Raw genomic sequence first — 16,974 nt, forward strand, 5'->3', positions numbered from 1 at the left:
ATAATCTAGTCATGGACGCGACACAGAGATGTCTAGTTCACTATTCATAATGTGGCCTACCAATGTAAAACTAAAATAGTAGGACCGAAAGACATAAGGAAACAAGGTTAGGCAGGTTTTGTGGGCACTGTTTAATTCAGCTTTTCTTATCTTTGCCTGAAAAAATCTTTAAGTTCACTTGCTGGGAAAAGAACAAACAGTTCCAAACTTGGAATCCTAAAACAGGAGAGTCAGGCGAGTGCGGCTACTATTGTATTCCTTATTTTGAATTCATAAAGTTAAAGGAATATTGTTAGATTATTATTCTGACCATCATAGTTATTGAAAAACAACACATACCATATGGCAGTTAAATAATGCAAGTCACCACACATTTATTTTTCATGGAGAATCTCTAATTGAGTTTTTAACTTATACAAATGCCACATCACAAAATAAAAAAATGTTATTCCAAAGTTCTTCGTTTTTAGCCATCAGCCAGGCTTTGGCACATGCAGTGTTTTGGACTGTTAAATCCTTACCCTCAGATGGTATGGATAAAACAAATAACTGCCGCTTTTCAGTACCCCCTCCCTCCCCCGCAAGGTCAGACAACCAATATACATTCTAGATGTCCTACACGTACTCTTGGCTTTCTGTAAAGTATGCCCTGCTACTGTCTCATCTCCGAGATATAAATCTGTATTACAATTGGTTAGTTAGCATTGTAGACAGCATGCCTCTGGTTCATGGGATTTTCAGGAGATTTCATCCATTCCTTTTTCAATAGTTGCTTTAATTGGGAAAGCCTCATGTTTGGATTCTCCTGTTTTAGGCGTGGAAGATTTAGTTCTTCATATGCTGTGAAGGCAGCTTTCATTCGTCTTTCAGGATGACGGTCAAGTTCCTTGCTGACACTGAAGAAAGAGAAAAATTCATTGAATATATAAGGAGGTTTTCTGTGGAAAATAAAAAATAAAAATAAATAAAAACTCCAATACAGATTTAATGAGCCTATTGCACCACATTTCCTACAGTGGCTCAGGCTGGATGATAAATCTGGTGCAGGGTTAGACATTTATGTCTAACTCTCTACCACCTATTGGTTGGCTTAGTTTAAGAGAGAATTTAATATGTCAGAATTGAGGTGCAAAGGTGGCATCTTAAGCCACCTCCCTTTTTGGCTCAGCACAGAAACTCTCAACCTATATGCGCAAAATTGTACCACTTCTTGGTGCAATTTAAACCAAAATCTAGGTACAGTCACAGTTTTAATGCAACTAAATGCAGTTGCTACTGAACAGTCTCAAAACAGAATAAAACACACATATACAATATATAGTTATTACAAAATATGTTTTTTTGTTTTTTTTTTAAAGGAGTTGTTCCCATCAGTGCAAGGCCTGTTTATGGATGACGAAACTGTCCTGTATTTGAAGATTTTAACCGCATGAATAAAGTTTTCCTGCTATGACGTGGAGCTGGAAGTAGCCCTTAGAATCTTTAGCCAAGTGGCAATCAAGAGTACCGATCCACAGACAGCATACACCTAAAGGAGGACTGGAATACCTGAAAAATTGCAATATTAATATGGACACCGAAGCATCTACTAGACCATTACAATTTACAAATCCGCATTGGAATTTATCTGGGTCCATGACAATGGATTCCATCTGAATGTGCATGACACTATAATATACGACCTCTAATGAAAAATATAGAATCGCCACACTTTCAGGCAAGTATATATATTTTTCTTAGGCTGAGTTCGCAGCCACATTATTTTTCCATTATTTTTAGCCCTATGATTGGACACTGAGCCGGAGTCCTGATTGGTTCAGCATTCTGTCTCTGATAGATCATCCAGCAAGGGCTTGTGACTGGTGCATGCACTGCTCCTGGTCCCCCCCCCCATCACCGTTACATGGAAGAGAGCAGCAGCGGCTGGGCAGAGAAACTGACACTGCCAGATTGTGGTTAGGCAAGTTAATGACAGTACCCTGTCCTTCTATGAGCTGTCACCCTTCCATCCTGGAAGGTCCACCCTTCCCTTCCTGGACCAGGTTCCCCCACGGAAAAAACAAGCTCCATGTAGACGGAAATATGAAAAAGTTATGGCAGTCAGAAATGGCGAAGCAAAGAAAATTTTTATATGTTTTAAAAGATTTTAATTTTAGAAAAACAAAATAAGGAAAAAGACCCAAAGTGAGGATGACACATAATTACAAAAAAGTACTATATCTAGAGACACATGATGATGGCAGTTGGCGAATTTAGATAGAGGAAGATAAGCTACCCATTCTAAATGATGATCAGCAATGTAAAAACGAAGGCACTGCTCAAGTATTAGATTTAACCGCTCTGCCCGTTAGGCTCACGATGAAATGCTGAAGAAAATGACAACTGAACCTTAAAGATTGGAAACAAACTGCACACCTGTCAAACAATATTTACAGGGTACTATGCAAATGGACAATGTGCTCAATGAACAATCTGGATAAGGTTTTGGATTAAGGCTACTTTCACACTAGCGGCAGCCTTCTCCGGCAGGCTGTTCCAGCGGGTGAACAGCCTGGCGGATCCGTGCCGTCGCTAGTGCACGCGTGCCACCGGAGGTCCGGCAGCACGGAAAACATGCAGAGAGGCGGCCGGAGTAAAACTATGACATGTAGTCGTAGCACGACAGGCTGTTCTCCGGCCGGCTGTTCCGGCGGGTGAAGGCTGCCGCTAGTGTGAAAGTAGCCTTAGAACTTTTTACTACTTTTGCACAATGATAACATGTCAAGCATAAAAAAAAAAAAAAAGATATCCTTTTTTATATTGCTGCATTCCAAGAGCCACTTACTTTTTCCATCATAGCCATATTAGAGCTTGCTTTTAAGGGACAAGATGTCGTTTTAATTGGTATCATTTGTGGTATATGAAGCTTACCAATTAATGCTTTTTTTGTGAAGTGAATGGGGGGAAAAAGTAATTGTCATTGTTTTATTGTTGACCACATATTTTAAATGACGTTGTGCTGATTGCCACAATGTCATATACAGGATGTGTGTTTTATTTATACTTTTACAAAATAAAACTTTTCATAAAAATTCTAAATATTATTTATTTCATTTATTATCCTACAGTGTAAATTCGTTTTTCTTAAAAATATAAAATTAAAAATATTAAGTAAATGAAAAATATTAAATAAATGAACTTCACAATGCAATCATTTGGTCTAAGCATTATCCTTTTGTCGGTGTAGGGGCTCGTTCACACGACCGTGCCGTGTTTTGCAGACCGAAAATTATGGATCGCCAAAACACGGATGCAGTCTGTGAGCCTTGGGCAATTTGCGGAACGGAACAGGACGGCCCATTATAGAAATGCCTATTCTTGTCCGCAAAACAAACAAGAAGAGGACATGACCTATAATTTTTGCGGGGCAGCTCAACAGAGCAACGGGTGCAGACAGCACACGGAGTGCTGTCCACATCTTTTGCGCCCCACTGAAGTGAATAGGTCCGCACCCGAGCCGCAAAAAAAGCGGCTCGGTTGCGGAACTAAACCACGGTCGTGTGAATGAGTCCTAAAACTAACAGGCTGTGGAAATCATCAGCACATCAATTTTTGCAGGGGGCTGATAGGGACGCCACCCATGTAATCTCTTAGATGCCACGGCTGCTATTAACTGCAGCATCTAGACAATCAAACAACTAAGATCTCCAATCTTCTATTACAGCAGGAACCCTGTTCTCCATCACAACTGTGCTCCTGGGGTGATTTCCTCAAGTGTACATTACACTTGACCTTAAAAGGGTTGTCCACCCTTTACTTTAAGTGATTGGAGGCACTCCTGCTGATCAGCTGTTAGGGTGTAGCACGGTTGCTGGAAATCTAAGTCCATCAAGTTCAACCAAGGGATAGGTGGGGCCGCAAATTTTAGAAAAAGTGAAGCGAGATTCAGATTTCTGCATATTTTCATAAGCATTAATGTCATTTACTTTTAAGAATTCTTCTAAGCCCTTTTTAAAACTGTTCACTGTTCCTGCTTTGACCACGTTCCTGAGGTAGACTAGTCCACAGATTGCCAGTTCTTACAGTAAAGAATCCTTGACTCCCCCAGAGACTGAACTCGTCTTTTGAGGGGATTTTACATGGAACAGTTTTTCTCCAAATTTTTTGTAAGTCCCTTTTAAATACTTGTATGGGTTATTCATGCCCCCCCAGACGTCTCTTTTAAAGACTAAATCAATTTAATCATTTTTTCCTTTCCTCATAACTAATACAGTCCATACCCCTCATCTGTAATTTTCCAGCTCCAGGGTATCCTTTCTATGGACTGGTGCCCAGAACTGAACTGCATATTCCAGATGAGGCCGCGACAACGGCTTGGTAAAGTGGTAATATTACATCCCTCGTTACATCCCTCGTTTAATGCATGACAATATCCTGGTAGCCTTAGGGTCCATTCAGACGTCCGTTGAATGGGTCCGGATACGTTCCGCAATTATGTGGAAAGGGTGTGGACCCATTCATTTTCAATGGGGCCAGAAAAGATACGGACAGCACACAGTGTGCTGTCCGTGTCCGCATTTCTGGTCCACAGCCCTGGAAAAAGATAGAGCAAGTCCTATTCTTGTCCGCAGCTGCGGACAAGAATAGGAATGATCTATTAAGTGCCGGCGATGTGCGGCATCAGTGTTTTGCGGTCCGCAATTCGCGGACCGCAAAACACTACGGACGTCTGAATGGACCCTTAGAAGCAGCTGATTGACGTTGTATGCTGTTATTTAATCTACGATCAACAAGGACACCAAAATCTTTCTCTATAAGTGACTCTCCCAGTGGTACATCACCTAGGACATATGATGCATAGAGATTATTACTACCAAGAGGCATAACTTTACATTTATCCACATTGAACCTCATTTGCCAAGTTGATGTCCAATCACTCAGAGTGTCCAAGTAGCACGTAGTTTTTGGACATCTTCATTGGACTGCACAGTAATACATAGCTATTTAAGAGACCTAACTGCCCTAACCTTTGTTTTAGCATTTATATATTTAACCCTTTCACTACTGGAGGATTTTTCCATTTTCATTTTTCTTTCCTATTTTCCTTGAGCCATAACTTTTTTATATATCCGTTCACATAGCTGTATGTGGGCTTATTTTTAAGTTGTACTAATGCCACCATTGAGGCATAAAATGTAGTGGGAAGTGGTAAAATTCCAAATGTGGTGGAATTTGAAAATAAAAAAAGCAATTCCTCCACCGTTTCATGGGTTTTGTTCCCACGGCGTTTCATTTGCAGCTACACTGACCCATGCCCTTCATTCTCTGGGTCAGTACGATTACAACAATAGCCTATATGTATATATTTTTTTATGTCTAAATAGTGTAAAAATAAATTTAAACTTTGATAAAAAATAAAATGAAAAAAAAAATCACGATATTCTGACCCCCATTACTTTTTTATACTTGTCTCTACTGAGCTGTTTAGGCTCATTTTTTCCGGGACAATGCATAGTTTTTATTTATACAATTTTGGAGTGTGCATGACTTTTTGATCACATTTTATTAAAAATGTTTTGGGCGTTTTAGGTCCCGGTGATACCCATGATGTTTATATTTATTGTTATTTTTTTATTTTTTTTATTTGATTTAAACTTTTAGATTTTTTATATTTTTTATATATTTTAAACTTTTTTTTATTTTTGTGATTCTTTTGAAGCTCAAATATGAGCCTATAAATTTTTTAATTTGGAAATTTTGTTCCATCAGGAATTTTTTTAATGGGATTTACACTGAAAGTTGCTCATTTCTTATCTTGGCCAAAATAAAAATTGCAGCATGAACACTATCAGCCTCATCAGCAAGACTCTTCGTGTTCAGCGCAACTACGGATGCCTCCCCATTGGCCGCACGGGGCATCGATAGGTATTTGCGCATTTAGATCTGCATTTTTGCCGGTCACAGTAATTAGCCGCAGGTCTCAGAGATCTGTCGGCCATGGTGCCCACTGCACGTGCGGCGCTGGTAGTGAAAGGGTTAAAGAATTTTGGGGGATTTGTTTTGCTCTTTTCCATCAATTGCTGTTCCTTTTGTATTTTTGCAGATTTTCTCTTATTTCTTATAGATTTTATTAGCCTTTTGTAAATTTCAAAGACTACAGACTTCTTTAAATGCCTTTTTGTCATTTATTGCTCCTTTTACAGTAGCTGTAAGCCATGCAGAGTTTCATTTTAGCCATTTATACTTGTTACCTACTGGAATAAAGTTTACAGTGTAATTACCCAATGTGGATTTAAAGCTCTCCCATTATCCTCAGTATTATTATGTGACAGTAGCTGCTCCCAAGCCTATGCCCTGAAATGCTGCCCTCAACCCAGGCACATTAGCCTTTATTAGATTCAGTGTCTTTGCTCTGCCTGACAGAGTTGGCTTCTTATAGTTTAGGGGGAATATAATTATATTGTGGTCACTATAACCTAGTGTTTCTCGAACAGTAATATTTCCAACAAGCTCTGCATCATTAGAAATTACCAGATCCAATAGAGCATCGACCCTAGTTTTTTTCTCTTTGTAATTCCACCCATAAGGTTTCAACAGTCTCACTCACAATTGCCTCTTTCACACTCCCCTTCATATCACTCCTCACATACAAAGAACACGCCACCGCCTTTTCTATTGGCCCTGTCTTTCCGAAAGAGTGTAAAACCCTGACCCTGGGTTCAGACCTGAGCGTTCCGAAAGGAGCGCTCTGTATGCGCGCTTGTACGGGCGTTTACAAGCGCGCATACAGAGACAGCCGTGCACACATTGTCGCGCGTTCCCGAAAGTCTATTGTACGGGAACGTGCGACAAACGCTCAAAAAAAGGGTCAGGTACTTGTTTGAGCGTCGGGCGTTTTACAGCGCGATCGTACGCGCTGTAAAACGCCCAGGTGAGAACCATGCTGATAGGGAAGCATTGGTTTCTCCTTGTTGTGCGTTTTACAGCGCGTAGGAACGCGCTGTAAAACGCTCAAGTGTGAACCCAGGGTGAATGTTAACAGCCTAGTCGAGAGAAGAGTCCAACCATGTCTCAGTCACACCAACTACAGCCATGTGTTCCTCTAGTACCATAGATTCCAGCTCCCCCATTTTGCTTGCAGGCTTCTGGCATTTGTGAACATACATTTTAAAGATACTACTTAAGTTCCCACATTCACTTCCCAGAAAGTGAATATCTGGAATTTTTGGGGTACCTTGTTTTATATTGCTGGCTTGTAAAAGGTTCATGTTAGCAGCATCTCTATTTTTCATGGGTGTACAGTTGCACCCAGTCACCTACCTACTTTTCTCACTATCCCCAACCCCAACTAAATCCCCACTGTCCCCTCCTATATCCCACTCTCTATCTACACTATGTACTCCCTTATTAGTATGACACCCCCCCCCCTCCACTGTAGAGCTTGTAACCAACAGAGAAGTTCTCCATGAACCCAAACCCTTCCTGCACCAGATTCGGAGCCACTTATTTAACTCCTTAAACTCTTGCTGCCTCTCTAGTGATGCTCGTGGCACTGGTAGTATTTCTGAAAGCCCTACGATCCTTGACTTAAGCATCTCTCCTAGTCCCTAAAATAATTTTAAGGACCTTCCATTTCCCCCTAACTTTGTCACTGGTACCAAAGTGTTCCCCAGCCCCACCCAGCTGTCTATCCGATCCGCAATATGCCAAACTTGTTCCTATTCACTTCAATGGGAGAAGCTGTAGTAAGGAGCTCCCTCCACTACAGAGTTGTAACAGTGTAGTTCTAGTGTCAACTTCCAGCGATGGAGGTACAGCGAAACTGCTAATTGGCAAGGGGTGCAGTTACATCATGTTACTTTAACATGTTAAAATAAGTAATGGAACATACTGTATTATTATCACCAACCTTAGAGCAGCTATGGCTTCTTCTACAGAACGCGCTTCAACCTCTCCTTCCTCTAGCAAACGACGGTTTATATTTTCTTCCAATGGCATCTCTAGGTGTGTCTTCGGCTTTTCAACAGTGGCTGAAAAGAATGCATCAGATAGGTAAACAAATTTTTTGCACAATTGAGGGTACTTTCACACTTGCGTTTTTCACAGGGGCTCTATACCGGAAAATAACTGATCAGTTTTATCCCCATGCATTCTGAATGGAGAATAATCCGTTCAGGATGCATCAGGATGTCTTCAGTTCAGTCTTTATGACTGATCAGGCAAAAGATAAAACCGCAGCATGCTACAGTTTTATCTCCGGCCCAAAAAACTGAAGACTTGCCTAGATGCCAGCCCCCCCCCCCCAAAAAATAAAAAATGTAAAAAAAATAAAAAATAAAATGCCGGATCCGTTTTTCCGGATGACACCGGAAAGACTGATCCGGCATTTTTATGAATTTTTCTGACTGATCAGGCATTTTTAAGACTGATCAGGATCCTGATCAGTCTTACAAATGCCAATCAGTTGGCATACGTTTTGCCGGATCAGTTCCGGCGATGGAACTCTGCTGCAAGTGTTAAAGTAGCCTAAGTAGTACATAAGCTGCTCTAGCTGTCCCACTTACCATTTGGAACATTTTCTCTCTGCAGCGTTTCGTCTATCTGTGCCCGAGTTACTTTTGTGGGTGGAGGTTTTGCTGGTCTATTCTTCAATTTAGAATCCTCTTCCTCTAGCAAGCGTTGGCTCTCCTTCTTTCTCTCTAACTGCTCTAGGCGACGTTTTTCCTTTTCTTCCTGACCACAAGGATGTATAAATGACAGGTTTATAAACGGCTGGCAATTAAAGTTGCATTATGTGGTATCCGGTCGACATTAGAATGGTTTCAAACACAGCGGTTTTTCAGGCCAAAGTCGTATATGACCCAAAAGGAATAAGAAATATAAAGGAAGGAAATACACTGCATCCATTTCTGGCTTTGGTTAAAAAAAAACTCAAATAAAACATTTCAGAGGTGGTTTTACCTAAAACACTGTTGCAGATTTACCAAGAAAGGTGTTTCATATTCTAATCTTAGTTAAAAGGTCTGTTGGAGTAAGATGTACGGCCCTTAGGCCTCTCTCACACTACCGTTTTTTTTTTTCCGTTTTGCGGTCCGTTTTTTGCGTTCCGTATACGGAACCATTGATTTCAATGGTTCCGCAAAAAAACGGAATGTGTTCCGTATGCATTCCGTTTCCGTATTTCCGTTCCGTTGAAAAGATAGAACATGTCCTATATTTGGCCGCAAATCACGGTCCGTGGCTCCATTCAAGTCAATGGGTACGCAAAAAAACGGAACACATACGGAAATGCATCCGTATGTCTTCCGTATCCGTTCCGTTTTTTGCGGAACCATCTATTGAAAATGTTATGCCCAGCCCAATTTTTTCTATGTAATTACTGTATATGCCATACGGAAAAACGGAACGGAACAACGGAACGGAAACAGAACCACAACGAAAGCAAAAAACGGAACAACGGATCCGTGAAAAATGGAACGCAAAACACTGAATTCAACATACTGTAGTGTGAAAGAGGCCTTAAAGGGAACCTGTCACCGGGATTTTGTGTATAGAGCTGAGGACATGGGTCGCTAGATGGCCGCTAGCACATCCGCAATACCCAGTACCTATAGCTCTGAGTGCTTTTATTGTGTAAAAAAAAAAAGATTTGATACCTATGCAAATTACCCTGAGATGAGTCAGAGCTTGAAAGTATGTCTCTTCTCTGGTCACACAAGATATGACTCTTATGTTAATTTGCATAAAAGGTGGGGAGTACAAAAATGCATAATACTTATTGAATTTGTCTGCAAATGAAGTTAAAAGTGTAATTTATATGTTTAGGGTAACAGAATGAACATTTAGAAACGCTCAGTGAGGGTAGCATAGTAGAGGTGACAGGTTCCCTTTAATAAATTTGTCATAACTTCAGTGGAAGAAGTTATATTACCTCCTTCAAGGACGGAGGACTTAACAGTGGTGATATTGAAGCCAGAAAGGAATCCAGAGCCATTCAGGCCTATTTCTTCTTCCCACCAATATGAAAATTCATGAGATTAGCTATGGTAATCACAACAATTGTTCACCGGATCAGGTGAAATTTATGCCGTCCAAGCACACAGCCATAATCATCAGACGGCTGGTTAGGAACCTCCAGGTGACTCCAGATAATCCTGCAAATAGAGTGGTATTCGCACTGGATGCTGCTAAAGCATATGATGGTATAGAATGGAACTATCTGTGGATCCCCGTGGAGATGATGGGATTTGGATTGGCTTTAAAGACTAAATAAAACTGATACATAATTCCTCAAGTGCACAAATAGGGGAAAATGGTTTAGTATCATATCTCTGAATTAAGAAGACACACAAAACAGAGGTAGAGTTTTTGACAAATAAGAACATTTTCCATTAAGGAAGCGCTTATTAGTACCAGAGGACCGGGAAGGGATAAGGCTCTGTCCTCACCACTTGGAGGTAGGTCTGGGTCATTTATTGATTGGGACAAGCCAGTCTTGCTGCCTATTGACTCGCTTCCTGAACCATTACCACTTGATTCCCAATGCAATTTCCATATCTTGGGGTATAGATTTCTTGTAGTGTCTCTAATTATATTCCACTCAATACCCAGGTACTGATCAGCAAATTTCAAATGAAAGCAGATACTGTATATGGGGTAAGCTTCCTCTGGGTATAGAAGGTAAAGTGAATCTTATATAGACGGTTCTTATGCCACAAATCGTGTACAACTTATCAGTATGGCTGCAGCTATTCATTTTTCTGAGGAAAAAAACAAAGACTTATAGGTGTGATTTAGCAGAATTCTGTCATCTGAAATTGGTGGGCATGACTTTATGTGGTAAATTAAGCTCAGTAGTGTAATTCACCCCTGTGACGTGCATCTTCATTGACACCATCTGTATAAGGCCTCATGCACACAATCGTATTCTTTGGTCCGTGTCCGATTCACTTTTTCTGGGGGTTCAGATGAGGACTTGTTCATTTCTATTGGCTGCAAAAATGCAGACAGCAATCTGATATTATTATGTGCTGTCCACGGCCGTGTTTCCATCCTGCAAATTAAAGAGCACGTCCTATTCCTGTCTGTTTCGTGGACAAGAATGGGCATTTCTACTATTGAGCCCATCAAAAATGCAGCATGTGCATGGGCTGTATCCTTATTCTGCAGATTGCAAAATATGTACGTTATATGCATGAGGCCAGTGTATAATGTAAAGAATGATACATTATAAAATCAATAGAAAAAAAAAAAAAAAAAAACGGAAATTGTCCGACAAGCTATTCTTTGGGAAGTTTTATCCTTCTCCCTTCATTTAAATCAGTTTCTCATGAGTTTTTGTTTTTTAAAAACCAAGGTAATGGTAATTTCTGCTGAGCCCTCGCCATTCTCTGACATATTCGTGAGAAGCATGAACAGCATTTTTACTAGCAGGGCATGATCACAACGCATGAAATTCTGGGAAATATTCCAGTTTACGAGACAAGCGCCTGACCATTCTAGTCCGATGATCACAAAAATTCTGCACTCTTCAGCAAGATGGTTTTCAATCCCTAAGGCTCCACTCTTATGGGTTTTCTCCAAGCTAAGAAGTCCTAAGTTAAAGCTGCATATGTACAATTACGGTGTGTGTTAAATAATACTCATTTTACGGAGGCAGTGATTTAAAAATATCCCTTGCTAAGAGCGGTGCGCTCTGATTGGATGCGCTCACAGCCAGGGAGAAGAGAACCGCATGCAGCGAAACTGCGAGTCTCTGCCTAGTATAACCGAGTCGGCTCATTATAATATAATGCGCCAAAATCAATGCGGTCAACAGTGGGGGAACGGGTGGGCCTTTTTTCCCCCCCCCCCAAAGTGCCATGGCATCAGTGGGGGTCGCCCTATAAGGTAAGACCATAATTAGACTAGGTCCTCTTTAAATACTGATGACCTATCCAGGGGATCCGACACCCGTCAACCTACTGTTTGACTCCTATGAGCGCCACGGCCTTCTCTGTACATTATATAGAGGTTGTGCTTGGTATTGTGCTCAGCCCCATTAACTTTAAAGGGGCTGAGATGCGCCTAGGCCATGTGACTAATAAATGTGTCATCACTCTGCCTAGGAAAAGCAGCTGATCGGAGGGGATTGCACCCAGTGTGGCCATACCGTAATAGTTTGGGAGGGTGGTCTGTATCTGTAAATCAGTCCAACAGTATACACATTACTGCAAAATCATGCAGACATTCAAAGCAATAGAAAAAGACAAAAAAGAAATAAAAAAACTAGTCCTATTCTTGTCCGTGTCCTATTCTTGTCCGTTTTACAGACAGGAATAGGACTGTTCTATAGCAGGCAGGATGTTCCGCAAAATGTAGAAAGCACACAGCTGGTATATGTGTTTGGTGGCTCCGCAACTTGCAGACCGCAAAAAAGGCTACGGCCGTGGTCATGAGCACTAAAACTGTGAAAGTAAGAATTAGTCTTACCGGTAATGATGTTTCCAGGAGTCCGACATGACAGCACTGGTAGTTCCCTCCCTAATAGTTAACGTAATTTGTTTATTTTGTACTATGATACCCATTATTGTGTGATAATCTATAAAACACTGGTGAAGGTGGGTGGGGGGGGAGCTTTTAACCTCTGTTTCCTGTCCCAATAGTGGGCGGGGGAGACTACCTCCATGTAGTGCTGTCATGTCGGACTCCTGGAAACATCATTACCGGTAAGACTAATTCTTACTTTCCAGGACGTCCTCCATGACAGCACTACATGGAGTAGGAATACCAAATTAATCCAATAACTAGGGAGGGACCGCAGCCTGAAGAACTTTCCGCCCAAAAGACTGGTCAACATTCCCTGACACATTTAATCTGTAATGCTTACAGAAGGTTTGGGAGCTTGCCCAGGTGGCCGCCTTACATATCTGTTCGATAGAAGCATTCGCATGCTCGGCCCATGAAGCCGACACTGCTCTCGTAGAATGAGCCCTAACCTCTTGGGGACAGGGGAGCTCCTGGCTCTAATAGGCTTCTTTAATGACTATTTTAATCCATCTTGCCAATGTCGCTTTAGAAGCTTTCTTGCCTTTATTGCGGCCTGAGAATTGAACAAAGAGATTTGAGTCCAGTCTAAAGGTACTGGTAACGTCTAAGTAGGAAAGGAGGGAACGTCTGACGTCTAGAAGGCTGGAACTCCTTCTCCCTTTCGGTCTTTGGATCTGTGTAGAAGGTTGGTAGTACAATTTCCTGGTTCCGGTGAAAGGAAGAAACTACCTTAGGTATAAAGGACGGGTCTAGCCTTAATATGACCCTATCTTCACAGATTGTAAGGTACAGCTCATGGATGGTGAGGGCCTGGATCTCCCCTAGCCTACAGGCTGATGTGATAGCTACTAAAAACATCATTTTTAAGGTTAGGTTTCTTAAGCTACTCTCGTGTAGGGGTTCAAAGGGTGGTTTTGTTAAAGCATTAAGTACTAGCGGCAAGTCCCAAGGTGGAACCGGAGATCTTAGTGTTGGTCTAATCCGCGTGGTTGCCTTTAAGAACCTGCTTACCCATCGATTTTCTGACAGAGTAATTTAGAAACCAACTCAAGGCTGCAGTTTGCACCTTAAGGGTACTGGGCCTAAGACCCATGTTGAATCCTTCTTGGAGGAAATCCAGAATATCTCCCAGACTCAGGAGTAGGGGATTCTTCCCTCTCAGCGTCATCCAGGAGCAGAATTTCTTCCAGATCTTATTATAAATGGCCGATGTCACCTGCTTATGGCCTCTCTGAATAGTGGCTATTACTTCGTCCGAGAACCCCTGTAATTTTAACAAGTCCCTTTCAGAAGCCACGCTGTTAACTTCAGCTTGTTTATTTCCGGATTCCAGATTGGACCCTGATGCAGCAGGTCTGGTCTGAGAGGGAGAGGAATCGGTTCTTCTTGACTCAAAGAGGACAGGACCGGGAACCAGGCTTGTTTCGGCCAAAAGGGAGCTATGAAGATCACTTTGGATGATTCCCTGCTGATTTTCCTTAGGGCTACTGAAATCAGGGGGAAAGGAGGAAACGCATACGCTAGCTTCATGTCCCAGGGCTGGGATAAAGCGTCTACTGCTGTGGGGTGATCGGCAGGGTTCCGGGAGAAGAAGGAGGTTGTTTGAGCATTCTCCCTTGAAGCAAAGAGGTCGATTTCTGGGTACCCCCATGAAGCTGTCAATTCTAGAAACACCTGTCTGTTCAGAGTCCACTCGTTTGGATCTATAAGGTGTCTGCTGAGGAAATCTGCCGACTGGTTTCTTGAACCCTGTAGGTGTACTGCAGAGATTGATAGCACATTCTCCTCGGCCCAGGAAAAATTTTTGTTTGTTAGACTCTGGAGAAGAGGGTATCTTGTACCCCCCTGATGTTTGAGGAAAGAGACCGCTGTCATGTTGTCTGATAGAATTCGTATGTTTTGTCCGCTTAGAAGATCTTGACTCTGTCTGAGAGTCTCCCACACGGCCTGAAGCTCTCTGAAGTTTGAAGACCTGTTCTTTATGGTCTGACTCCAGGTTCCTTGGTAGTAGTAGATTCCAACCTTTGCACCCCAACCCTGTTGGCTGGCATCTGTATTTACTACGACGTATGGACTTAGATTCCAGGAGACGCCTTTTGACAGGTTGCTTGATGTCTGCCACCAATCCAGGGATCTCCGAGCATTCTCCTTTATCAGGATCTTCTGGTCTATGGATCGGTGGTCCCCGTCCCAGACCGACAGGATCATCTTCTGTAGGATCCTCGTGTGATGCTGACTCCACGGTACCGTAAATATGCAAGAAGTCATCAGGCCCAGGACGCTCATGGCGTTTCGGATGGTGCACACGGATTTTCCCTGAAACGCTTTCAATTTTCTGACAAGGTTCTGCTGCTTTTGAGGTGGAAGGAAAGACCTCTGTAGGTTCGAATCTAGCAGCGTTCCCAGGAAGATCTTTCTGGTCTCTGGTACTAGGTCCGACTTTTCCCAATTTATGATCCAGCCGAGATCCTGTAAGAGGAATATTGTTGTCTGTGTATGTGCCGCTAGAACTGGAGCAGAGTCTGCGGTTAGGAGAAGATCGTCTAGATAGGGTACAATCTTTATTCCCTTCAGTCTGAGAAAGGCCACTATCTCTATGACTAACTTTGTAAACACCCGGGGGGCTGTTGAAATCCCAAAGGGCAGGCACTGAAACTGATAATGGTTTACTTTCCCTGCTTCCCTTACCGCGAACCTTAGGAATTTTTGGTGGTCCGGATGTATTGGTACATGGTAATATGCATCTTTTAAGTCCAAGGTGCACATTACCGCTCCCTGAGAAATGAGGGGTGTTGTCGATCTTATCGATTCCATCTTGAAACGACGGTACTTTATGAAGACGTTTAGAGGCTTTAAGTTGATTATGGTTCTGAATGAACCATCTGGCTTTTTGACCAGGAATAACCTTGAATAGAAGCCCCTGCCTTCCTGACCCGCAGGGACGCGAGTCACTGCGCCCAGCTTCTTTAATTTTGTGACGTCTTTTAAAAGATTTTCCTGAGGTGTACCTCCTCCGTACCCTGTCAGCACAAATTTGTGTTGCGGAACAGACATAAACTCTATCCTGTATCCCTCCTGAATAATTTGGAGCACTCAAGGGTTCTGGGTTATTTGGCTCCATGCTGGGAGAAAGGATCTTAATCTTCCCCCGACTGGCCTGGCGTCATTGTTTGTCTTGGAAGTGTTGGGGTTAAGCAGAAATCCTCTGCCCTTACCCCCTTTAGGATAGGACCATCTTCCCGATTTTCCCTTATCTTTATACGTTTGGTTCTTTGGCTGAAATTTTTTCCGAAAAAAATGTGTCTTCCTAGTTTTTGTTTCAGGAAAACCTATCTTTTTATCTGAGGCCTTTTCAAGAATTTTGTCCAGGCTAGGGCCAAACACATATGATCCTGAAAATGGAATTGCACATAATTTATTTTTTGAGGTGAGATCACCAGACCAGTTCTTTAACCACAAAGCTCTTCTTGCGGTGTTTAGAAGGGCCCCACTTTTGGCTGCGAACCTGACTGACTCAGCCGAGGCGTCCGCTGTAAAGGCAGTTGCCATCTTCAGGAGTGGGATAGTCTCCAAGATGTCCTCCCTGGGAGTTCCCATTGACAAGTGATTCTCCAGCTGAGATAACCACAATAGTAAGGACCTAGCCACAGATGTGGCTGCAACGTTAGTGGAAATCAAGGCCGTAGAAGCCTCCCAAGATTTTCTCAGGAGACCGTCGGCCTTGCGGTCCATGTGGTCTTTCAGCTGGGAGGAGTCCTCGAATGGGATTGCTGTTTTCTTAGCTACCCTGGCGACCGGGGCATCTATCTTTGGGATTTCCTCCCATAGTTTAGTGTCCTCTTTGTCAAAGGATAGACGACTTTTGAATTCCCTGGGAATAAAAAGCCTCTTTTCCACATCTTCCCACTCATCCAGGATCATCTGTTTTAGGCTGGAATTCAAAGGAAAAACTTTTTTCCGTTTAGTAATCAGGCCTGCAAACATTTCCTCCTGAATGGACCTCTTAGTTGGTTCGTCTGGGATATCCATGGTCTGTCTAACCGCAGTCAGAAGGGAATCCATATCCTCAGATGAGAAACAGTATTTGCGTTTCTCCTCGTGGGATGAGGAAGGTAAAGACTCTTCTTCCTCCTCCTCTCCTGAATATTCCATCTCTATAACCTCTGGGTCTGATTCCAAGGCTTCCCTAGGTCTTTTTATCCCAGTGGTCTGCTCAGCAACCTTAGGCGTTATTAAGGAGGAAACTGACGCTTTAACCTCTTCTTTAATGATGGCTCTAAGGTCTGTTAAAAGGGACGACTGTTCCTCTTTCATCATTTTGTTAATCAATCCACACAAAGTTTCTTTGTATACGACTCCTGAAGCCTTTTGCGGCAGATAGCGCATCTCTTAGGCTTCTTTTTAGCATCCACCTTTAAGGTAGGATCTTTTTCCCCCTAGGAGACATGATGATATAAAACAGGCTAT

The 16,974-nt window shown here is 42.3% G+C and overlaps 1 protein-coding gene across 3 annotated transcripts in view; it reads right to left on the bottom strand.

Annotated features, from left to right (window-relative positions):
* Nucleotides 1-343: 343 nt before the first annotated feature.
* CCDC124 (coiled-coil domain containing 124) overlaps nucleotides 344-16,974 on the bottom strand; it is a 49,669-nt gene continuing 33,038 nt past the window's right edge. For all 3 annotated transcript variants that reach the window (XM_044270134.1, XM_044270151.1, XM_044270143.1), the window contains exons 3-5: nucleotides 8,544-8,712; nucleotides 7,889-8,009; nucleotides 344-896 (exon numbers count right to left, since the gene is read on the bottom strand). In XM_044270134.1, coding sequence (XP_044126069.1) covers nucleotides 695-896; nucleotides 7,889-8,009; nucleotides 8,544-8,712 — 492 coding nt within the window. In that variant the 3' untranslated portion in view covers nucleotides 344-694. The remainder of the gene's footprint in view (nucleotides 897-7,888; nucleotides 8,010-8,543; nucleotides 8,713-16,974) is intronic.

Source organism: Bufo gargarizans, chromosome 1 (assembly GCF_014858855.1).
Source record: "Bufo gargarizans isolate SCDJY-AF-19 chromosome 1, ASM1485885v1, whole genome shotgun sequence".
In the NCBI taxonomy this organism is placed as follows: domain Eukaryota; kingdom Metazoa; phylum Chordata; class Amphibia; order Anura; family Bufonidae; genus Bufo; species Bufo gargarizans.